This window comes from Tachypleus tridentatus, chromosome 1 (assembly GCF_004210375.1).
Source record: "Tachypleus tridentatus isolate NWPU-2018 chromosome 1, ASM421037v1, whole genome shotgun sequence".
NCBI lineage: Eukaryota > Metazoa > Arthropoda > Merostomata > Xiphosura > Limulidae > Tachypleus > Tachypleus tridentatus.
Window position 1 is genome coordinate 90,086,316 of NC_134825.1, and position 27,441 is coordinate 90,113,756.

The window sequence follows — 27,441 nt, forward strand, 5'->3', positions numbered from 1 at the left end:
TTTTGCAATTATTATATTATATTATTATTTTTGATTACGGTAAATTTGATTTTTTTTTGCTCTCCACTGGCACAGAGGGTTTGTTTTTGTTGTTTTTTTTAAATATCGCACAAAGCTACTTGAGGGTTACCTGTGCTAGTTGTCCCTAATTTAGCAGTGTAAGGCTAGAGGGAAGGCAGCTAGTCATCACTACCCATCGCCATCTCTTGGGCTACTCTTTTACCAACGAATAGTGGGATTGACCGTTACATTATAACGCCGCCACGGCTGAAAGGGCGAGCATGTTTGGCGCGACGAGGATGCGAACCCGCGACCCTCAGATTACGAGTCGCACGCCTTAACACGCTTTGCCATGCCGGGCCGGCACAGAGGGTATGTTTGCATACTTAGAACGCTATAAACTGAGTTTCGATAGCCATGGTGGGCAAAGCACAGATAGCCCATTGTCTAACTTTGTGGTTAACCTCAAACAAACCATACAGACGATATTCTTTTATTGTTTCTAGCATTAAAGAAGACGCATAATCTGACGCATAATCAAAGTCTATCCTACTTTACATTACAAGCCTTACAAAGGCAATCTGCTATTTGTAATTCTAATTTCCTCCGTCTTCTCAGGATAAGAAGGCAAAGAATTCCATGTTTGTATCATGGGTGGTTGTACGGGGATGTACTGAAACCTCTGTCTTCCACGTGAACTTTTTGCCAACTTGGTAATATGTCTGTATTTCTTGTTATTCATTTGAGACTCCAATATAACAAAGAAATTGGTTTTGCAGAAACTCGCTACCATTTTAATTGTACATCTAAACGATCTTTGTCATTCTACGATCACGTTAAAAATAACTTTATATCACGTGGTCATCGATTAGTTGTCCGTTTCAGTCGAACAAATCGTATAATGTTCCACTTGAAGTAACCTTCCTTTTATTATCCTTTTCCCATTAATCATATACACTCAAACATTGATTCATACCAGAAATCACACTGGCGGAACTTACGAACTTTGGTCTTAAGTGTCACTCTCAACAATATTTTCACACGTTTTAAAAACAAAATATGATACTGCAGTGTTTTTCTTAAACAAATGTTGACTTTTTTATATAAAATTCAAAGTTCAATAAAGGATTTATAATTGTGGGATTTAACGTAAGAACGTAATAAAAGGTTTATAATAGTGGGATTTAATGTAAGAACGTGATAAGGGATTAACAACTATGGGATTTAACGTAATAACGCGATTTCGCACAGCAAGACTCTTATCCATAAATACATTCTATTCACACTCAGCCTGATTTCGGAAGAATGATAAGTTTATTATTCACAGTGTTTTTATAAGACTATTAAAGGTGTATTATTGTTATAATTGTAAGTGGTACATAAACAATCACCACTCTGTAATTATTCAAAACCTATCTACGAGACAACGTTAGCTTGAAGAATCAATAAATGACTTACGATAACAACGCGGGAAAATGAGGCTTTGCACACTGTGTTAAATAAAATAATTTTAGCATTATAAGTAACGTTGAAGGATTTCAGAAAGATTTATCAGTTTCCTAAAATAACCTTATGTGCCTATTCACAGAAAAAACTTTGTGTAAAACTAAGCCATTCCCGAATTAACTTATTGGCATATGAATGGTAAGCCTAACGCTGCCCATTTCTCTAATGAATATCTCGCTTTATGTTTCATATAATAAAAGAAATCTTTTACGAACTATATTTGGATTTGAAAGTCTTTCAGAAATCATATGTACATGAAAATGTCAGAAGTCACGTTTACTCAATAAATCTTCAACAGAGTGATATGGTAATATATTATTAGAAACGTTGGTATTTTACCACCTTTCTAACATTTGCATTCCAAACCAGTTTTCATATAAACGACCTGAAGTTCTCGCATTCCAACAATACGAAAAGTACACTGAACTTTTTCACTTTATTACATGTTACAGTTATAAAGAATATTTTAAAAACTGGTAAAACGTTTCGATCACTGATGCGATCATTCTTAAGTACTGTAAAAACTGTAACTTGTAATACGATAATACTTATAATCAGTAAGTAAACTCAAAACGAAACTACTAAACTTAGTTTTGTTAAACTTCATAATTATTTGGTAGTTGAACATCTTTTAAAAATCATACCCGGACCTACAGTTATAAGTGGCGAACATTTATCATTCATACAATATAATCTGTCAACATATCATAAGCGGCTAAACTCTTGACGTTATCATTGAGAAAACGAATATACACTTACATTTTATGTTTATATATTAACATGATACAGAAAACAATATGAAACGTGTTTATTCATGTAGTGGACAACAATAAACACACTATAACCAGTGGAAACTGCAGTTCTGGGCTGTATTGCTTATCTGAAGCTCAGTACTTCTGATAGTATGTCACGTTTCTTTAATGACTGTTATATGCCACTTGATATGAAAACACCTTTATACAGTCTTGGCCAAAATGTTCGCATATCATTATATATTGATGTTATTGTCTACGTGTTTGGAGTAGTTACTGAGTAAATTCCCGAATAGTGACAGAGAAGGAAGGAGTTCTGTATAAGTTGTTTTGAGTATTTGTTCGTTGTTTTCTATAAAAATGAGTTTTTGGTATAATATTCTTCGAAATAGATCAACAGTTCCTTCAGTTACCTTCAAGTACCAGAAGTTATGCGGCATAAAATTGTTCGACTGTCTGGAAATGATATAAATCAAATGGGCATTGTGAGAACAATAGAATATTCCCAGTGTACTGTATCCAGAATCCTGAAACGTCATCGAACTACAGGAAACATTGTTCCAGAAAAGTCTACTGCTCGAGATGACCGTCTTTTGATCAGAATAACACGTTCGAAGGAAGTCGCAACACCTTATGAGAGGAATGACACGAACACATTTATTCCAGGATAATTAGAAAAGAAGTGAATAGGAGATAGACCAAACAAGGTTATTTTGCACGAAGGTTAATCTGCAAACCGATATTAACCAGAATTCACCGCCATCACCATATTAGTTAGGCAAGGCAGCATTTAAATTTACAGCTGGGACACTGTTGGCATGTCATCTTTTCAGCTTGCTAAAGATGATGGTAGGATTGGCGATCACTGTTTGCCTGAAGAACAGAAGAGGGAAGACTGCTTTTCCCACAGAGGAGGAGGTGCAGTTTTTATTTGGCCAATTATTCATCATGGTGGAAAAAATTGCTTTTCACATCCGTTTGGGAAACGTCAGTAGTGCCTCCTACAAGCATTACGTGGAGACGATATTCATGTCATATTCGAGATGGCAATGTTATTCCCACAGTGTGCATATTGTACAGGATTAATCGACAAAGAAGACATTACAAGATTGCAATGGCCAGCAAGGTCTCCAGATTGTAATCCCATTCAGAACTATTGGATGTAACTGAGTCGGAACATTGCTAACTACGACCTTAAAATATCTACTGTAGCTAAGTTCTAGTGACAGCTTGAAATGAAATCACAGTGAATTACATCAATAACCTCATTTACAGCATGACACGTCACCTTGCAGAGGTTACTAGAGTACAAATAGGACCAAACAAGTACTAAATGTTTAATGTGAATTGATATAAGGTTATAAATGCTATTTATATGTTATATTTTGTTATTATATATGTTTTGATAAGGTTTTGTTGTTATAGGTGAAATACTGAATTACACATCTTTCTACAGATGTATGATAAAACTATTTATTATTCTAATGAATCGTTCATGATGTCAATACAACCTGTCTCAAATTACACATGTTGATGTTTAATAAAGCATGTATTTCTCAGCTTGGCCGTACTTAGTATATTTCTATTACGTCTTAATAATAATGAGCATATTTATTACAAAATATGCAAACATTTTGGCCAAAACTGAAATATACACACACGTCTCTATTCTTTCAAATCAATATATCTGTGCATTAGAAAGTATAATGATAGTTATTTAAACATTTGGATGAGGGTTATGAATTCCATCACTGCAACAACAACAAACATTTTATAGTCGTTGATTTCGGTATTCGCACAAAGCTACACAATGATTACCTTCTCTAGCCGTCCCTGATTTTAAACTGGTAGACTAGGGTGAGAAAACAGCTAGCCAACAATAACCCCGGTCAACCAAACCACGTCCAGCGCCCAAAAGCACCAAAAAATATATAAAAAAGCAAAAACTAGTTCATGTTGATTTAAATCGTTTGCAATTTTTTGGGAAAAGTAAAGCAAATGACAAATTTCCCATGTCGCAGTTTTTTTTATCTAATCCTAGTTTTACTTGTTGTTCGTGCAGGTTTTTTTTATCCATATTCTAGTTTAGCTGTTTTTAGTCATCGTTTGGGATTACAATAACAAAAGGGAAAATGATTACGATTAATTGACTTTCTGTATAATTTCTTAGGAAGAAAGAAAAACAATTAATAAATCTTAATCATCGCATCAAAAATATGAAAAGTTTACTTCGCCTTATTAGAAATGTAAATTTTCCTATCTCTACTGTGAGCAAATTGGCCAGCTTTGAATTTATGCAATACTAAAAAGTGTCCCTTGTTCTTAAACTTGTATTAGCGTTATATAGACAGTATTTCAAATTTAGGAACGGCGGCAGGTAGTTTCATAGTAGCCTTACCATAAATATAAAATAGAATATACATACAAAATACCTATCCTTACCTCGCTAAAAACGTTTTCAATAAATTAAGTATCGTTTCGGATACTTCTAAATTAACAAACTTTTATTCAAATAAGTACTTTCAGTATATATATATATATGCATACTTATATAGGGATAGTTATCTATATACAACAATCAGAAAGACAGCTAGGAGTAAATTGTGTGTATATGTTGATTTGTATTTCCAGCACTCAGAACTGTTTACTTTTTGCTGTAAACCAGACGTTTTTGTAGACAGTTTTCGATCTGCTGTTATTTCACTTACTTTTCTAAGGTCAGTGACCCTATAATGAACAAGCGATGGGCCATTATTAAAAGACTTACATTTAAATGAAATACGAAAACAAGAACAAAAACCTAAAATCAATACAAGAGCAACAAGTACAACAAATATGCTTATTTATGTTTTTCGTATATAGCTATTTGCACGTAGTTATCTCTAATTTTGAACAGACAGACTAAACAAAAGGCAGCTAATCAATAGTACCTTACGCCAACTCTTGGGTAACTCTTGTTTAGTTGAATAATGGGTTTGATCGTCGCTTTTAATAGCTCAGCCGCAGCTCCATAGTGTTGGTTGCGTTATAGTTGGTACGTAACGTGAACCTTTGAACTCACACTCTGAGTACGCGTACTACTCGGCCAAGTCCAGCTACAATATATCATGGTTCGACACTGTAGCTGTTTTACTGGATAACACTAAACGAGTTATGTGGTGTCATTTATAACACAACATTAAGACAAATCACCATACTGTGAATACTTTAATACTTACAACTAATCCAAATACTTTTCTGTACATGTTAACTTATCTAAGAAGGTCCATGCGTGACCTAATGTTTATGGTGCCTGAATGGGAACCTCAGTGTTTCAGATTCGCGTCCCGTTGCCGCAAAATGTGCTCCGTTCTTTGGAGCTGTGAGTGTGCTATAAGCGTGAGAATTAAATTCCACCCTTCGGTTAGAATAACCCAAGAGTTGGCGCTTGATCTTCCTTCTAAAAACAACTCCGGAATTTAGCAGTTAATAAGTACTATATTTTTTAACTCTTTGTTCTAACTGACTAGAACATCAACGTGTTGAAACCCATGTAGTAGAGAGCTGCAATTTCCTATGGACTGTCCCTGTGTTGGTTAATAACACGGATGACGTTTTGATCTTTTCAGAACTGAAGGCAAGCCTTCCACCACATTCTAATGTTTTCATTGCCTAAAATTCCAATAAAACATTTATCATTATAACAAGAACATTAAATGAGGTGAGACTTCTTACCCGATGCCTGAGATTATACGTGAGAATGAGGTTCCTTGCAAAAGAATTGGCGAAGGCATGATAGAAGTTGAGAACCTCTAGAAGCTTGTCCCTCTTGATGGAGTGTATATCACAATATGTCAGGGCTCGAACGTTAGCACAAGACTGGCCGATCGTAGGTTCTTTCCAAAAAACATCTCCGAAAACGTCACTTTTTCCTATTAATAAAAATATATTTTATTGGATTATAAAATACATTACAAATTGTATGAAAGTTGTGGGTTATTTTCTGAGAATGCTGTTGTTCCTTAATCAGCATATATGAAGGAATGAAATTGGAAACAGAAGTAACACCAGAAAAAAAAGACTACAGTTGATGATGATGGAAGAGTTTGGAAAATTAGAACCTAATATGACTTGCATCTCAATTACTTTATTAACAACGCATTGCCTATATCAGTTATATTTATCGCCTCAGGTGGACAACATTAAAATAATTTGTATGTGTCAACAGTACGTTTCGTTAGTCAGTAAAATTACAGATTTACGAACAAAGTCTGATTGATAGAATTAATAACTTTCAGGCCCTCGAGCAAGGAATGTATATACTTACATATTAATTAGCGAATTTTAAAGCAGTCTTTTAAATTTTATCCAAATAAAATTTCAAGGTTAAAAATAATGAAGCCTAGTAAACTCTCTGAAAAAAAATATAAATTTGAATCTTCAATCCTACAATTTTGTTATTTAATAACTATGAAAGTGCTGGAGGTACCGGTATGTTTTAATATCTATGTTATAACAGACTGCCTTCGAATTTAAATATGTGGCTAAGTAATTGCAATAAACGTTGAATAAAACTTCTAATCTGCCTTTTTAACGTTTAAACTGCTCTTATTTTGAACCGATTAGAAATGACATAGATATAAACCATGTTCTTCTAGTATGACATAGATAAAACCCACGTTCTTCAAGTATGGCATAAGTGAAAACCATGTTCTTCTAGTATGATATAGGTAAAAACCATGTGCTTCTAGTATGACATAGATAAATATATATATTATTGACTCCTTTCATTTATAACTTAATTTTCTTACATTTGAAGTACCTTAAATAGATTTCAATTATATTTCGTATTATTTTCTAAAATGAATAAATTATACATTCAAACTTTAATCAGTCAATCTATGAAGATAATGTCATTATTTGTCATAAAATATGACATCTAAGTAATGTCTTTTATTCTTTTCCAGCATTTAAAGTTATTTACAAAATACACCCACAATCTATTCCGAGTTAAAAATTGATTGCTCTTTCAAACACAGATAAATTGATATATATATACACTTTCACAAATAATATTCTCAAACCCGTCCTTCTTTAATAGTAAATGTTTGAAATAGGTGACTTATCTTGTTATTACAAGTTAATCATAATGTTACACAGAGTTCGTAACGTCCACTTAAATTGTGCAAACTCATTAGTTTAATAGATAACACTTCAATGTTCACATACTACTCTACCAGAAAACTGTAAAAACACACAAAGATCTGCGCTCGTAAAAAAAAAAAAAAAAAAACACATCGTAAACTACAACTACATAACCTGTAGTGTAAACACATCGAAATAAACAGCACAAAAAATAGACCACTTGAGAGACACGGAATCTTGTTACAACACTGAACAGATACTTGAACGACTGGTAAAAGAAATGTGTAAAGAAAGGACTTCCCGTCAAGGCACAGTAAATTTAAAGAACGTTTTCGTCAGGTTTTATGGTTACTGCATGTTTCTTATATAATGTATGTTTAAAAACTGTGTAACAAAAAATTAACGTCACAAAAGTTTGTTACCATAGAAATTATGAAGTAAAATAATTGTTTGTAACGAAAACCATCAAAACGAGCATGATCGGTGACAAAAGCAGTATTTCCAAGGACAGCACAAGGCTTAGGAAACCGTTTTTGTTAGGTGAGATTAACTTTCAGAGTTAACAAAGCACGATATTACATAACTTATATGTGAAACTGTAGAACATCTCTTTGTTTTGAAATATTTCAGGGTCGTAAACGTTTCAGTTGTTTGAAAACAAAACATAACAAGCTTTTGTTAGTATATCAAATATACGTGACTTCTAAACAGGTGAAATATTCCTCCCTATAAAATTTGTTTATTATTTTATACTTTTAAACTATAAGAAAAGAGCATTCTGCTAAAACCACGAAACTATATACATTACTACAAATCTCATATTTATAAGTTAGCGATCAAAATTAGAAAAAAAAAATATAAGCAGGTGGCAATATATAAACTTCTTTCCAAATGATCATTGATGCTATGTGGTTAATAGTATAGCGTTATGTTCAGAATGGGTTATTGTACAATAAGACAAGTAAAGAAAACTGAAATCAACATAAATGATTTTCGTCTGTTTTTGTATAGTACAAAAAAGTGTTAATATGACATAACATACGAAATCATAGAAGTTACCAATGTAACGTAGGTAGGTCTAGGCGGGGGATAGTCGTTAGAATGTTCGGACTTTAAATTCGAAGGTTCATGGTGCGTGGTCCTTTGCAGGAAAAATGCATTCTACACTTTGTGAAAGTGTTATATGAATGACGGTAAATCTTATTATTCAGTAAAATAATAATAACCAAGTGTATAGCAGGGAATGACGATAACTAGCGTTTTTTTTTGGTTTTTTAAGTGTATCAGTTGAGTATTAGGGACGATAATGTACAACTACCCTTTTGTGTAGTTTCCCGAAAATGCAGATGCAGCTGGAGCAGGAATAATTAAAAATAGCAAAAATAGTTTTGAACTTTAAAAATATATAGTTTTTAAAATTGTACTCGTTACATTTGTTTTTAACGCAACAAAAAATACCGCGATTAGTTTTCTGACATGCTTATAGGCAAAATTCTGAAAATAATTTGACTGATATATTACAGCTTAAAATCCTTTGTAGGTGCATTTCTGTAGTTATTGCAATGCATAATCATAGTTAAATTTGAATAATAATATCAAAAAGTTATCAATATCGATTTTTAAAGTAAATGTTGAATGTGTTGTTTGAACAAGTACAGCTTTAGAACCACTTCATTATATGTAAGTTGTACAGGATTGTAAAGAAATATTCCAAAAATTTTAAAGTGAGATTAATTTACGCTGTTGGTTAAAATCTTTAGTATGTATAAAATACACTTAATTTTATTACGTTTAATTTATTTCATTATATTTAATTATTATGCGATTATTCTTTAACGTTAACTTGTTATGTTGGATTTAAAAACTAACCTAAATCTCTCAAGTTGGTCCAAGCCTCGTGATGTATTATAATTATTATTGGAGATACGACCAAAGATACTACTAAGGATTCTCAAATGGCAAATCTCTACATTATAAACATCAAAGTATTTGTTTTAGTACCTTACGTATTCCTAATTTGATCGATATATCAAATTAATTACATTATTTACTGGGTTACTTTTTGTTCTTATCTATGTAAATAGGTTGTTTTGATCAGAAGATATTAGTGAATTATGTTCTAGAATATTTTAATTAAATCATATTAAATGTTTACTTATAACACAAAGTTAGTAATGTCTTTCGACAGCGTTAAGAAATTGTCACATTGCATGATAACTATGTTGCATGATAAAGATAAACTGAAATGACAGACAATATGAAAGAGTTAGATCCTATTAAGTCATATAAAGACCTACGTGTATTATTTTAAGTGACACGTATTTTGTTACATTTTATTACAAATTTTCTAGACTGACGTATTTCATCTGTCGGACACTAAAATGTTCATTTGAAGTTCATAAAACAAATTAAAGTTATTACTTTAAAGAATAATATCCAGTGAAATATTGCCTATAGTTGTATAAACGAAACTTAAAGTTAGACAGGAATCCGCCCATTATTACTAGAATGTATAAATGTCTGAAACAGCAAGGAAAATGTAACGCAATAAGATCAATTTAAATGTTGTAATTTTGTTGGCTCCAGACTTCATGCTTCGCACAATCTCAAAAGTTCGTATCATGAAACCTTTCTTGCATGTCTGTTATCAATTGGCGCTCCAAGATAGAAGTGATTGGAAACGGCGATTGTTATTTCAGCTAGCTTTCCTTTCATTTCTCCGCTGAAAGATGTCTGACACATACAGATGGAAAATTGGAACGTACAAAAAGTAACAAAATTCTCTAGGCTAAAGCATTTTGCTCTGTTAACTATACGTCGATATAAAGTTATGTCGTTTCATGATGAAACTTTATTTCTTGTATAACATCCATTGTATTTATTGTTTTTTGGATAAATCTAACGTTATCGTTTGGTGCACAGAACCAAAACGTGCACTCGTTTGCTAATGATATTACATGATACTTCTTGATAAATTATGAATATAGTAGCTGAACAACGTCAAGGCACACAGCAGTATGTATCCAAGCCCGCAGGCAGACTCTCCACTAATGTGAACGAGCGCTCTCTTGCAATAATTTCTCCGAGTTTAGGAAAGATTAAAATAAATAAACTTTGTAAGTAGCCTTGAGAGCAAATTTTATTATATATTTAATGCATACGTTTTACTGATTAAGCTAATTAACATTATATAGTATATTATATAATATATCTCGGAAAATTATGCGAAATAGTGTTTGAAACATCTCACAATCGGCTTTGTACTTGGAGCTCATTCAAACAGTAACTCCTGAAAAAAACTAGTTTCCATCTTGGATTTTGTACAGATGAAACTCATAATGTTATTCCTTGTATCAGAACTATAAAAACTCAGATAATATCAACACCAAAACCCGGACAGTTGTGATGCTCAGGAATTTTCCATCCTTTAACGTTCATGCCTGTGTAGACTAGTTTCCAGATGCCAATAAACTTCCAACTTAACTTGAATATTGAAAGGAGTTATGCATTTTCTTCTGTAAACTCATCCTGGTAACATGATCAGGTCGTTCGTTGTAAGGCACAACCATGGAAATAATGAATTATCTCACAGTAAAAACACATATTAATTTTAACACTTTGTTTTTCTATTTCAAGTAGGAAGTGAGTAGTTACCACAATTAACAGAAACAATTCATATTAATATTCAGTTCTGTGAGCAGAGTATTTATGAAAAACAAATATATATGTATATATATGTGTGTAACTTACTTTCTTAACCTTCGTCAGGAAGTGTTCTAGACTATTAATGAAGTCAGAAGTGTTCAAATTTTCAATACCCCATAAAAAAAGCTGGAATTCTAACGAATGAAATTTTAGAATTTCCCACAGTCATTTATGGCATACCTAATTGTCAAACAACCAACTGAAAATCTTAGTTTTTGACTCTTATTTATGTATGAATTTAAGACATAGACTAATTTCGTCTATGAAATAAATAAACAAAGCTTTCAAACGTATACCATTGGTCTCTTTGTTTTAGTGATGCTTGAAAGAATTTACTAGCTAGGCCAGCACTCCTGCATTCAAAGAATACTGTCTCAGTAGGGGTAGGGTCGTTAGGGAATAGAGAAGGGAGAACAGTCAAAGACGAAGACGTCATAGTTCCAAAATTTAACACCAGATGTTCTTTGTTACGAATTCGTTGCTAAACCACCATGGTAGGCAGCCACAATGATCTCAACACTTACGTCACAATTTCAAAATTTGCCAACAGTGGGCATTGTTAGGGCCGCTATGGCAGATGGCTATAAATGATTATGTAGTAGTACCATGAAATACAAGATGAATTACTAGGTCACCATGACACAGATAATACATGTTTCAACATGTCTACAATTACTCACTAACTCATTAGTTAATTAAATCATTTATAATTAATATGTCCTAAAAAGGATGCTTATTAGTAAATAATCATTTACATTTCCTTACAAGTTAAATAGTCCTAAAAGATCGGTGCAATAATTAAAACTTACACAATAAAGCATTTAATGATTTTCAATGATATGAATACAATAAAATGTTAAAAAACTATTTAACTTAACACGTTAAGATCACACACATACGATACGTGTTTATAGAATTATTTTACCATAAAAGGGTAATATCGTGCAATAAATAAAACTTATATTTTACAAATTTTACTTTATACAACACTTTACATCATGAGTGAAACGTTTATTACGTAATAACACTTTCACTGGTTTGACTTAATAACTTGACAAAATAATTTACACGATACTTTATTTTACATGAGTTTTCTACATGCGATTAATTTAACATGTGTGTTAAAACGATTACTTAACAATTGTCCATAGGCTTTTAACAAATATGTTGCGACAGTACTTCTACAAGTCATCAATGTTTAGGTTTAATTATGTAAAAATAATCAATATCCATCCATTACCTATATAGGTAATCATCACTAGTAAACACATCCACAAACACACATAATTATTGTGAAAATACACATAACTTCGTTTTGTGGGACACTTAGTGTTTTACTTTCACAAATGATACATATTATAAGCAATATTCGTCCTACAACTAAATATAATAAATGAACGACTTACTGATTCCCATTAAGTAAAATACCAGAACTTTCAGACTGTTTAAAACACTATTTGGAAATCGCACATAAATAAATGACTAAGATTAGGTTGACTGTACATGTTGTTTCTTCATTTTCTATTATAAGTTCACAAAACTAATGAACCCTATGATCTCTAACTGATTACAAGCTAGAACATGCATATAGACAGTTATTGTAAGAAGGAATTATTGTGATAAAGCTTTATTTACAGTGGCTTGTACTGACGCCACCAACCTTTAACTCAACACACAGTTTACCAAGTCTTACTCATTGAAGATCACTCACAGACTTCGGTAAGAATGGCAAAGGTCAGTTCTGAGATGACCAAGTATATATGATTTGTAAAAACGTGAAGTAAGAAGTACTGATCGTGTTGCAATGTAAAAGTACACAAAAGTTTGACGAAATCACACCAGTTCAAATGAATAAAAATACAGGAAGATCAGCTACATATAAATTATAAGTGGTCACAGTACGAAGTGCTTACTAATCAAGGCTATAGACATGCTTGGTAGAAAAACCATGGGATGAAAATGACTTCACCAAGTCTATTTTGCAATAACTGACTAGCCAGTCCAAGGGCCAAAAACTATAAACCAAGTAACTAAAGTTTTTGGTAGCAAAAAAAAAAAAAAAAATCACATCTTTTATTCCACATTTTATAAATCCGTCATCTATACAATCTAATGTTCTGTAAGTGTACCATTATTAAATACAGTGCCCAACATAGATCAGATGGTTAGAAGTTCAAACTGTGTCGCTCAGTGTGGTATAATTTTCAGAAGAAAAATCAGTTGAATTTGACTTACGTTATTTACTCAGGTTACAGAAACATGTAAAATTTATTACATTTAATTAAACATCCTGCACTTGTGCAGTAACAGAACTAGTTGTATCCAGGTGTTATTGATAAACTCATTCACAAGTTAAAGTTGGATATCATAATTACAAAAGAATTTTTAATTGTAAGTCAAGAAATTATTATTTGACTATTTCAAAACAGTTATATTTTCAAGAACTCTCATTTCAAACTGATGATTTTCTTATATCAAACTCGCTTCTCGTCATAGACTAATATACTATCTTTATTATATGTAATTAAAATCTCGGAATTCAGTATAACACATTTGAAACATTTGTTAAGAAAACTTCAAAATACACTAGTATTCTATTTATGAAAACCTCTTACTTTATAAATAAATGTCAAGCTTAGACTTTTATGGTAAATAATATACCATAAATATTAGTTTCTAATAAATCTTTATTTGATATAAAAACTCATATTTCATCATAACCCACTGTAAAATCGTTAATATGTGTGTGTTAAATCACATATTTAAGAACCATACTGAAAATTTCTGATCAAAACTTCAAGATATACTAACATGATATTTAACTCTTTCAACATGGGCACAGTTCCTGAAACCAACCTCGTAACGATTTTGCTTTTATTATAGTTTGAATGTTATGACATTTAAATTATTAAACATGGGTTAATGAAATTTGACAGATTACACTATGTAACACAAATGTTGTTCCTGGATAGTATGTGTTATTTCTTAATTGCTTATGTTGTAAAAGTACAGAAAATGACCATTATTCCCTTCAAACTTTGCTTTCGCGACCTGCGTATTGAAATTTAGAAATTAACCTATTTTCAATGTAAAAACGGGCAAATTTACATAATTTCACTTACATAAGGTCTGAATAAAAAAACATACGAATCAAGATCTACATGTGTTCATACTAAAGTTATACAAAAATGAACAAAAATGTTTAAAAGTGAGTAGTTTTTCAAGATTTGCGACTGTAACGTAAACCACTTTCACGTATCAGCCTCCAAATATAGTCTCCCATCATGTTTTCGTTATACGCTTCTTGGCAGCGGCGTTAAAAGTCCAGTATACCTTGATGGAAGCGCTTGCCTTGCTCCTCTTAGTATGCTCCTATGTTATCCTTGAATTTATCAAGATGAGCGTCAAGGATATGGACATTCAGGGACATCCTGCAGCCCATTTAGCCGTAGTTCTTTACCAGAGCCTCAACCAGCTCCACATAATTTTCGGCCTTGTGATTGTCTAAGAAACCCCGAACCACTGCGATAAAGCTGCCCCAAGCTTTTTTTCCTTCCTACTGAGCTTCTTGGGGAATTATGTGTACTCCAGAATCTTCTTTATTTATGGTCCAACAAAGACACCAGCTTTGACCTTTGCCTCAGACAGCTTAAGGAAAAAGTCTCGAAGGTACTGCAGAATCCTTATCAAGAGCTTCGACAAATTGTTTCTTAAGACCCAATTTTATGTGCAATGGTGGGAACAACATCTTCTGGAGGTCCACTAAAGGCTCACACTTGACATTGTGCCTCCCCACAGAGAACTCGGTACGTTGTGGCCAGTGCTTCCTGTTGTAGTGCATGCGGTGTCCCTGCTGTCCCAAAGGCAAAGATAACAGGGAAACTTGGTAAAGCCTCCTTGGAGACCCATCAGGAATGCCACTATTTTGAAATCTCCGATAACCTCCCAGCCATACTCATCACACTTCAAAGCTTCTTGCAAGGTCTTGGAATAGCAAACTTCATGGTTCTCTTTTTTCCCTCTGTATCATCCTGCAAAAGAGCATAATAAAATTGTTATTATGAAGAATAAATTTTTTCATCCACAACTAATGTGTAAAAGGTTCATGCAAAATATTTTATATGTGATATGTTTTCTATACTATTGTAAATTTTAAAAAAATTAAGATATTTAAATTTTAAAAGGTCTAAAATTTGTATAATATAAAATCTTACAATTCAAGCAAGCAAAGATTGTCCGTCTTACCTTATAGAGTTTTTTGCAGTGTTCTCAGGTAAAATAAGGTGCCCAGGGTTTGTCTTGATCCCAACAGGCATGCCGAAATATGCCTTGTAGGCTTCACACATATTAGCAGATACTGTCACAGAGTGCTTTTTCGCTCTTTTCTTGATAAATTGGCCACATACATAGCAGAATGCATCTGGAGAATGCTTGCAGCTTCTTGATGCCATCTCTGATAAAATAAGATAGGTCTATGTGTTCACTTAGGCAGCTAGAACTAAACTGAAGTTGTGAGTGGTGAGCCCCTGAATATATATAACTATGGAAAGTTCTAGAAAATTCTAAAAGGCCATTGAAAATTCTTGTAAGTATACAACATCCAAGAAAGTTCTTGAAAATTCTTGCAAGTTCGAGAAAATTCTCTATCAGCTACTCAGCACTGAATCTACCTGGAATGTTCTGGAAAATGGGTAAATTTGAAAATTTCATTACCCAGCTCGCAAAAACAAAGTTTGAAAAGAAAAATAGGTCTTCTCCATTTACTTCAGGCATAAGCAATTGGGAAATAAGACTTTCTGCCCAGGAACAAGAAAAAATAAAAATTATTTTACATAGTGTTATCAGTAAACATTAAAATGCTTGCGAAAGCGAACCATCTATTTTAAGTACGTTACAAATACATACATAACAACAATGTATTATAAGTGACTTTTATTTCAATAAAAAATTCCCTTAAACATTAAATAAATTGTAAATATGTAGATAGTGACAATGTGTTATAATTCACTTTTAAGAAACGTTTTCCATAAATATTAAATATACTATAAACTTTAGATGAACAGAACTTTTATTTTATTTTAAGCAGACTGAATTACTGATGGTTTTTAAGACATAGTACATAATAATCATATACTAAGTCATAAAATATTCATTTAAATATGATGTTAAAACTATGTTTGCAGAATTTTAAATTTCAGTAAAAGTAATTAAAGTTTGTGTACATATGATTATTGTTAACTATATTGTGTATAGATAGACAATGATATATAATATTATAATTATGGTCTAATTGAATACATTTAGAAATTTGTAAAATGAGTATTAATCATATGTAGAGTTTATTATCAAATTTATATAATGATTATAGTAATTGATGTTTTTCTGTATTATAATATATGACAAACACGGAACTATATAATTTATGTTACCAACATCTTTAATCATTTGGTTTATAACTTGTGGTCCTTGGAGTAGATAGCCAGTTATTTCAAAATAGACTTGGCCAACTCATTCTAATCCTATGGTTTATATAAGAAGCCTTCCATTAGCCTTGAATTCCAAACACTTCGCCTCCTGGTGATAACTTTTGGAAATATAACGTTTTTGTTTCTCCTCTCTTATATTGCCTGGTGTGCCTTTATAAGCGGCATCCTTTGAACGCGAGAGTACTGCCCTAACAACTGAATTTGTATATACAAAAAATATGTTTAAGAAATATAAAACCAAACACGTATTTACGTTTTCTATAAGATATAAAGCATACACAAATAATGTTTTCACAAAAACTAACTCACTCAACAAGTTAAAACTACTCTTTGTCTCACAACAAAATTATATCGTCAAAAACGGTGCTATCAGTGAAATAAACCTGACAACATATATTTATCAAGGAAAACATGTACTCCTTTCTCAAGCAAACTACATATTTTCCAATACATTATGTTTCATGTTTATGTTATTGACTTAAAATGTTTTATTTTTTCCATCACTAAATTACAAAAAATACGAATGAAATTAAAAGTATATATGCATTTTATCGATTTCGTTGTATTATAAACCCGGACCTTTTCTGGTTTACAAAATGAGTTTTGTATTTTATTAACATAGTTAGTAAAATACAAAAAAGACACCCTTTTAAACTAGTATATATATATTATACACCTGTGAAAATGTTCACAATTAGTTCTGTTCTTCTAGCACTTCTAAGAGAGAACGTGTATCGAACATCAAATAATAAGCTCAAATGTTCTATGGTTTTATACCAGATTATAAATATAATGTAAAGTATAAGTTTGAAACCAGCTTCTAAGAGACGATTTAACACATAATTCTTAACGATGTCATTAAACTTACTGTAGATACATTATTAAAAATAAAAGTTTTAAGTCCCTCTGACAACCAGAGATGTCTCTACGTTAATGTTATAATCGTAAAAAAACGTATTTGTATAACTCCACAAGAGAACAAACAAATCTGTTTTTTTAAAGTCTACAGCGTATATTTTTAGCGATTATACAGAAATTGACTTTTCCTCGAATATCTGATGTATATAGGTGAACAAATAGAAAATATCACAATCAGCATTGCTACTGCTTCGATTATCCTTGAAAGTGGATTTAATAAAGCCGTTAAAGATATATAAACGTATGCACACTCAACTAAAATTAAATAACTAAACTGAAACACTCATAAGCTTTCAAAAATATATGGAGATATTCCTTAAAATATACTCTTCAAAAAAAGAAATGCAAAAGGGATATTTTTTTATTTTAAAGAGAAATATATGTAATAACGTTACAAGCTCAGAGTATGTGATGTTACATGTGTTAAGGCACTGATTGTCAGACCAAAATGACAATAAAAGTTGTGCACTTTGAAAACGGAGGAAAACATCGGATTTTTCGCCAAAACGCATTCGTGTCCAATAAATTTGTTTGAGAGATCTGCATGTTCTGCAAGTGCAACATGTGCAAAATCCCTATAAAAGTGACGGGTTTTCGGTTTCCATAGCTCAGTGTTAAGCCACCGACACGCAATACAGTTACGCCAAGACTGACTGAAGCACAACACAACAACGCCATTGGTCGCTTGGAAGCAGGCGAATCTCGATCAGATGTTGCCAGAGCTGTGAATGTCCACTCAAGCACCATCACAAGGCTATGGAATGGTCACCAACAACATGGATAAACTCGTGACCGTTCACGATCTGGCAGACCTCGTGTGACCACACCCGCGCAAGATCGCTACATCCGGTTACGTCACCTTCTGGATAGGACCACCACTGCGACGTCTACTGCCTCAACCATACCAGGGCTGCGTAGAATTTCCGATCAGACCGTACGCAACCGTCTACGAGATTCTTAGGCCCCATGTGCAACCCATCATGGTGAACGTCAACGACGTTTTCAACATGACAACGCCCGTCCTCATACAGCCCGACTCACCACTGTCTTCTTGAGACACCACAACATCAACGTTCTTCCTTGGCCCTCCAGATCTCCAGATTTAAACCCCATCGAACATCTTTGGGACGAGTTCGACCGATGTCTGCGACGGCGACAACCTCAACCGCGGACTCTACCTCAGCTTGCAGCAGCTTTGCAGGCTGAGTGGACAGCCATTCCACAGGATGTGATTCGTCATCTCATCGCTTCCATGGGCAGGAGATGCCAAGCAATTATTGATGCTCACAGGGGCATACTCGTTATTGACGTTGAGTGACGTTAAACTTCAACTAGTGAGCGTGAACTTCGCCTTTGCAGACTTTGGATGTTCAGCAGTGAATGTGCAAAGTTTCACAAAACTACTCGGAATAAACTTGTTAACAATTTGTCTCAAATTTTGTCTTTTGCGTTTCTTTTTTTAAAGAGTATATTATACATTTTACCAAGAATTGCAACTTTGACACTGATAACGTATTTGTTATCTTTTATTTATTGTTTTTTCTTCACGGTCTAGTTTTATTTTATGGATTCACTTTTAATAATGTAACAAAAACATGAAGCATCCATCACTGGCCAAACGTATTATCGTTATTATTCAAATTACTTTTTTTTTTGGAAGTGTGGGTTAAAATAATTAAATTTTGTACAAAATGTTTTTTCAAAATTAACTTCCTTGTTTCTTTGATGTTTTGTTGAAATTATTAGAGAGACTATATAAGATATGTTCCTTGAATTTCTCGAGGTTTATTTGCAATAGTCGCTCTGGACTTAGAAGTGATGAGTTAGAGAGGAAGGCGCCTAGCCACCACCACACATCGCCAACGTTTGGGTTTCTCCTTTACCAATGACAGGTGGGATTGATCTTCACATTAATATGCCCTGGGTTTTGATTCGAACTCGTGGCTAACACAGATTGCAAATCTAGCAATAGGTTATGCCAAGTCAGCCTATAACTTACTTCATAATCTAGGAAATTAGTGTAACAACATGACGTAAGAAATTACTATGAAGTAGAGTATTTGGAAGGTTAAAATAGTGTTAAAATACTTTATTGTAAACCTGGACTTTTGACAAAATGCCTAGATTTCGATGTACAATAAAATAGCAGAGCTTTTAACAAACCGAGCAAAATGAACAATACAGCTTAAACTTAGAGAAAAATATATAGGTACTTACTCATATAATTATAGGTATTCAAATAATATATATATTAATTGTATAATCTTAACTATATGTTTAAACTAAAGTAATCTCTACATGGTACGATAAAACATTAATATTGCTCAACCTTAGATACTTGAACAGAGGAAAAAATTCTATAATAAAATGTACAATGATCATTATAACGTAAACCAATTAGTGGTTATATAGAATACGTGAACCAATCAGCGGATATAGAACACTTTAACCAATCAGTGGATACAGAACTTTAGTGACTAGACTGCGCTAATTTTATGCAGTTAAATACTAATTATATTTTTGGTCGTCTCTTCTATTACTCGAATTTGAAGTAAGTAAGTACGTATAAATACACATTTTATTTAAATATAATTAAAATCATAATCATTAATAATATTTAAGCCATTTAACTAATAAAATTATTCAGAAACTTTATTATTAACATAAACACATTAATACCATATAATATTAATATATATATGGATACATACACACACACACACATACAATATTTTAACATATTACATTTATTGAAAGTAGCATTCATCAAACTCCAATAACACGTGACTTCAGGATTGTTGAGAAGGACCGAATGTATTTATGAAAGTCTATCTACTAATTAGTACACATTTCATGAATGTTTATCAAATTTTATGTTAGGTTACATATTATAAATTATCACGGATGGATCTCCGAATTAATATATTACTTATGTTATGTATTATGATTTCAAATAGCCAGAAATTTTAATTTAGAAGTTAATGGAATTTCAATATGTATCAAATGTACGACATTTGCTAACAAGATTGATACACACGATATTTTATTTCTTAACATAAATATATTTTATTATACAAAAACAAAACAAAAACAATAAAATTTATAATAAGAATGATTAAAAATAGTTAATGCAAATAATTATTTATACACAAAAAAATTTTACAAACAATATTCTATTTCTTATCAGGTCTGGAACTTAACATTTCATTGGTGTTCCAGGACCACAAAGCACAAATTATTTTTACATTACTACACAGATATCCTTCACTTGACGGGAATGCTAGATAACTATATTCTTGTTCGGCCTAACATGGTTTGCAAGCTAACTTTTTTTACGGGGCCCGGCATGGCCAAGCGTGTTAAGGCCATGCGACTCGTAATCTGAGCGTCGCGGGTTCGTATCCCCATCGCGCCGAACATGCTCGCCCTCCCAGCCGTGGGGGCGTCATAATGTGACTGTCAATTCCACTATTCGTTGCGGTGGGTGGTACTGACTAGCTGCCTTCCCTCTAGTCTTACACTCCTAAATTAGGGACGGCTAGCAGAGATTGTCCTCGAGTAGGTATGTGCGAAGTTTAAAAACAAACAAACACTTTTTACCGTGGAAGATATCTAATGTCCTCATAGAAATAGTAACGTCCGATGTTAATTCACTGAAGTTAAGCGGTTTGTAATGTTCGAAATCTATAAACGTTACTAGTCAGATATTTGTAGATTTCCGATTAATAAGCGTTAATCACAATTATAGCTTCAGAGGCTTATAGTATACTGACTGTAGCTGAATAGTAATATTTCTGTCTCTCAAAGCGTCTTATGATGGCTTGTTTTTATATACTCATGCGAGATTCTCGAACGTTCAACAATGTTTTAAAACACTGGTATTTTTACATACCACATATTTTGTTGATTCTTGCTCTCAAGAATCTTCTACAAATTTAGAAAACAGACGAGATTTGCGCAATACAATTTCAACAATATACGTCACATACATAGAAACAAATGTATGTATTAAACTAAACGTCTAACAGTAAATCTGTTACATCCAACACTAAATATTTTATCTGTACATATCAAAATTCAGCTCATTATCAATTTCATCAGAATTAAACCAGCGATTTCATTCGATCAAACAACTCTCAAACACAGGGATGTTAAACTTCGGCGTAATCCAATGTACACTTTGTTTGGCAAAGTATGCAGTTGTTATGATACATAAACATTTTAACTGAAGATCAGTCTACATGTATATTGTTGGTTTGTAACTTATTTTGTCAAATTATAAAATCGACATTTTATAAGTACCCCTATAATTACTATAAAACAGTAACAAAGACCATTCTGAAACCTTTCTGTAAAAACCTACATGTCCTTAAAGTTATTGTTCTCGAAAGGTGTTTTAACACAAGGAAGGCTTCGTTGTTTGTTTGTTTATTTTTTGAATTTCGCACAAAGCTACTCGAGGGCTATCTGTGCTAGCCGTCCCTAATTTAGCAGTGTAGCAGTGTAAGATTAGAGAGAGGCAGCTAGTTATCACCACCCACCGCCAACTCTTGGGCTACTCTTTTACCAACGAATAGTGGGATTGACCGTCACATTATAACGCCCCGACGGCTGAAAGGGCGAGCATGTTTGGCGCGACGGGGATGCGAACCCGCAACCCTCAGATTACGAGTCGCACGCCTTAACACGCTTGGCCATGCCGGGCCAGGAAGGCTTCGTAAATGATAGTTTGGGAGATGACCAAAAGACAGAAAAAAACAACACCCTAAGCTCACTAAATGTGTCAATTCTTGTTAGTTTCTGTAATGAGTTTCCCTCAATTGTTTGCAAAAAACGTCATCTGCTAATTTGAGACAACGAGGTTTAGAGCTTTATAAATGTACAAGAACATTTCTATATGCATTTCATAAGTAACCTATAAGATAGTTTACTAACACTTGTAATAGTTATCCGTATAAGCCCTAGTGTGTTATAATTTTTTAAAACTCTCAATAAATTTAATTTTAATTTTAATTCATTGTTTTTATCCTTCACTAAGTTTAAAAATAACACTAACCAAACAATAACGTTAACGAAAGAACTACATACTTAAATTGTATTTGACTTCATTTTTACTTTATTCAGTTGTTCAACACTAAAATATATTAAGACAAGTCACTTAAAATTAGTCATATTAGACACTTCATTTTATTCACTGATGCTTATTTCCTTTAAAAAAAAAAGGTTTGGTTTGAATTTCGCGCAAAGCTACACGAGGGCTATCTGCGCTAGCCGTTCCTAATTCTGCAGTGTAGGGCTAGAAGGAAGGCAGCTAGTCATCGCCACCCACCGCCAACTTATAGCATCATTAAAATAGTACATTCATACACAAGTATTTTTGTTACCGCATAAATGGCAATCAAATACAAATAGAGTGTGGAGACCATTTAGTGTTTTGTTATAATACTTGGTTTTTGTCATTAATAAGGTTTTATTGCAGAGGCAAAAATTCTACAACTGCACAATTGATTCAAACAGTATCACGTGTCAAATATCACGCCTAAAGCTTACAAATTTATTGATGTTTCCAAGGGATTTTATTAAGTCTCCTATTTATAACTAACATTGTTTTTTTTTCTAAAACTGTTAGCGAGATTTCCTTATTACCCATACTTTTAATATCCAAATTCAAAGTGTGTCTTTCTTAGCAGTCATTATTGACTTTAATTAACCACAGATATAAATATCTATGTGCGTGAATGTTCCACTTCTATTAACTGAATAGTTGTTCAGATATCATTTTTTTTCTATAAATATTCCTTGTTATTATATTCATATTAAATTCAAAATCTTTTGAGATTTGATTAACGTCGCTTGCAGGTTGTGTTTTTTTCACAAAACATGCTAATTTAAACTGGGTACTATTTTTAATGATATATTTTGAAAATTATCTATTTTGGTCTTTACAGGTCATTAGATTTAAGAGAATAGAAAACTTCGAACAACTTAAGAAGTAAAATATTTATCTACATGACCGTGAATTGGCAGATGTTTCTCAAATAATTCCAATGACGTTATAATACCATATTTGTAAGATTAAAAATTCCTAAGCCAGAGGGAAGTTTTAATCAAAGAATAATGAAGCTCTACATCAATAATATACGCAAATAATCTTCAGCAGATTTACGCAAATGATGTAAATTATTTTATAACATTTATTATAAAGTTGCTATATTTCGAAACTTTCATCCAAAATTAATTATTAGAATTTTCGTAACACATTACATAGGATAGTTCTGAAATGAATAAACAGTGACACGTATTGTAAAACATTTGATTCTCTCATTGGTTTAGGCTCTGTTATGTTTAGCTATAAATCTGGTTGTTTAAAAATATTATCAGAATGCTTAAAATTTCACAAAGTTTGACCTATAAAACTGAAATATATTATTTTGTTTTCTAATAAATTTCAATAATGTAGGGAATTTCATTCAGAAAAATGTCCCCTGTTATGCTTCAGTTCATGATTATCTTAAATATCGAGGTTAAATTAATCTAAAGGTGGTAATAAATAATTACACGTAATATGTAATGTATTAAAACCTGGTTTAATATTATTAAAATACTACTTTCCCTAACATTTCACAAGTTTAGCTACTGTAACGAATTTACTGTTATACTTGATGCCTGCGTTTGTTTCAGTTTGATGCATGTGACGTATATTGCTGGTTTGATATTGCTCAAATCCCGCCTGATCAATAAATTTGTAGAAGATTCTCGAGAGAAAGAATCAATAATATATGGATTACGAAGGCACTAGCGCGTCTTCGAACATTGTTAAACATTCGAGAGTCTCGCTTTAAACTATATAAACAGACGCGCCAACAGATAGAACAGAATAGTTTTGAATTAGCTACAGTCGGCATACCATAAGCCTCTCAAGCTATAATTGTGATTAACGCTTATTAATCGGAAATCCACATTTATTTGACATTGAGTGCTTATAAATTTCGAACATTATAAAATGTTCAACTTCAGAGAATTAACTTCGGATGTTAGTATTTCTACGAGGGCATTATATATCTTTGTCGATAAAAATCAGTTTGTAAGCGGTGTTAGGCTAAAGAAAAATAGAGCTAGCTAGCACTTCCGTCAAGAAATTTACGGTTTGTAGACATAGACCACTGTTAAAATATCTAGTTCCAAACCATATACAACATTGAATATTTTTTGTAAGTACGTATATGAACCGAGATAGCTTTTTAACTTTATATTCAAGACCCCAACCCATTGATACACATCCCCAACAACCAATTAACAGCCGTTACAGAATTCATTACCACCAAAATTAATAAATTAATTCAATGATCAAACCTACTTAGAAATAAATGGCTTAAGTAGGAGCAATACCGTGTCACCAGTTCCAGCCAACATTTTTTGCCCCAAATTGAATCTCAAGCAATCAATTCAGCTTTACACCCATCACTATACTGGTACAAATACGTTAACAATACCAAATTTATTTAAAAAAAACAGGTACAAAACTAAAGTCCATACTATGTAAAAACTACAGTGACTAACACTACACCAACATTATTTATAAAATACAATGAACAACTGCCACGACTTCTATATTGGAGAAACAAGCAGAAAAATGGAAACCAGACTGAAATAACACAAAAACTTAAAAAACACTGCATATCAAACAAACACAACATAATCATAGAAAACATGCAAATACTAAGTAGGGAAACAAAAATAAACAAACGAAAATTCAAAGAAGCCTTACTTATAAAACAACTCAAACCAAAATTAAATAAATATAAAGGAACACCGTTGTAGCTATACCAATTAATAACTTAACATGTAACTGCAACGCCCCCCACAATCCCGTTTACACTCGTTACACGTGTTTACACTCGTCCCTGAGGCATATGCCCGGCAACGGTCAGTTGCAAACTCTCTTTGTTAACCTGAAGATGACCTAAAAATGTCGAAACGTTGTTCAGTACTTTATTTTAATTAAAGTTCTAATACCCATATCAGCCATCTTGAGAATACATTTTTTGTAATAACCGTTATTATAAATTGAATTATTGTTTTTATATTAGAACATATTTCTGTTAAGGAAGAAATTTGTTTGTATCAATCTCGTCAGCAAATATCAAAAATTTGTTACATATCAAAATTCAATGAACTAAATTAAAATTTCCGACTATTTGAAATCATAATACGTAACATAATAAATCGTAATACGTAACGCTACTGACTATTAACAACGTTAGATAATAATGGAGTTATTATCAGGTTTAGGTTAGGTTAAATCGTGCAGGAAAAAGTGGATAGTAACCTGTTATATAAATTTAGAAAGAAACTGTTAGACGTTCATCAACAAGATAGATATTCAAGCCCAACTAATTTACGCTTTTAATCAACCAAAATCGAGTCCAGAGCCGTGAAAATCGGTAAACCGATGTTCTTAACGTGAAACAGTAGTCCCCTAAAAATTTGACGACGATTAAAAATAATACATAGTACACACTCATACTGCCCATTAAATTATCAACTTTTAAATTAGAAATTGTTTTAAATCCTTCTACAAGCCAAACAGAAAAATTATATCTCAAGTACTTCACAATCTGTTATTTGTTATAAAGCACAATGCTACACAAAGGTTATCCATGCTCTGATCACCATGAGTATCAAAACCCAGTTTCTAGCGTATAAGTCTGCTGAAATACCAATGTGCCACTGGGAAGCAGTAACCGTCTGACCAGAGAGAAAGCTTGTTTTTGTTTTTGAATTTCGCGCAAAGCTACACGAGGGCTATCTATGCTATACGTCCCTAATTTAGCAGTGTAAGATTAGAGGAAAGCCAGCTAGTCATCACCACCCCGCCAACTCTTGGGCTACTCTTTTACCAACGAATAGTGTGATTGACCGTTACATTACAATGCCCCCACGGATGAAAGGGCGAGCAAGTTTGGTGCGACCGGGATTCGAACCCGCGACCCTCAGATTACGAGTCGAACGCCTTAACCCACCTGAAAAAGCATAAAAGTTCCCATCGGGTGACAAAGGAGATCAGATCCAAATGCCAACCCAGTATTTCACTCCCCAGAGACCCGAAGAGTAAGTTGTAAGCAGATGCGCATGCAGGCTTGTTAATTAATGGATACAAACATTAAATGGATACATGATTAAATGTAGCTTCGTCCCCTTACGTAACGAAAGCGAATATTATTTTAGAAGAAAATATTGTTAATGAAGTTGATGCAATTAATTTTATATCCATGAAAAACCAACCACTACTTTTCAAAATGCAGAAATATATCGCGTGGTTTAGCAAATAGAGTGTATTTCATGATAAATAAGGTTTATTTCCTGTATGTCTCACACGTTACCACCTTTAGTATAAATGTGAATTAATTACAAAAATTAGGTGTGCACTGTTGGGTATCTCCAACATAAGGAGCTTTTTAGATAATCACCGTCATCAGGCCACACTTTGTGATACTAGTATTCCACATCTGAATTCTATTATTATATTTTTTACATCCATGTTACAGACATACTAATCCGGATTATGTTTTTTCCTACAATCTATAAACAGATAGGATAATCTCTCACTAGTACAAATTTTACACTACAAATTAACTATTCTAATCCATTCCACAAAATTATCACGTATGTTAGAAATTATTATAAATACGAAACTGAATAACTGAATATTTTTTATTAAAAAGTCACTTAGACAAACTTAGATTTAGATTAATGTTAGGTGTACACTATTAGATATTTATTTTTCTGAATTTATTACTTTCAATACACTTTTCTACTGTATCAACGCAAAATGAACTATTTTTCTGTTTAAAAACACGTTGGCCAGTTAGTATGAACATGATTTGGAGTTAATATAGTCTGAGGTATTACAATGTAGCAACGTCTCAGGACCTTGTAAGTTGACATCG

The 27,441-nt window shown here is 32.6% G+C and overlaps 1 protein-coding gene across 1 annotated transcript in view; it reads right to left on the reverse strand.

Moving 5' to 3' along the window:
- LOC143255317 (potassium voltage-gated channel protein eag-like) overlaps positions 1-27,441 on the reverse strand; it is a 125,975-nt gene that overhangs the window by 3,971 nt on the left and 94,563 nt on the right. The window contains exon 9 of the mRNA XM_076510787.1: positions 5,973-6,169. Coding sequence (XP_076366902.1) covers positions 5,973-6,169 — 197 coding nt within the window. The remainder of the gene's footprint in view (positions 1-5,972; positions 6,170-27,441) is intronic.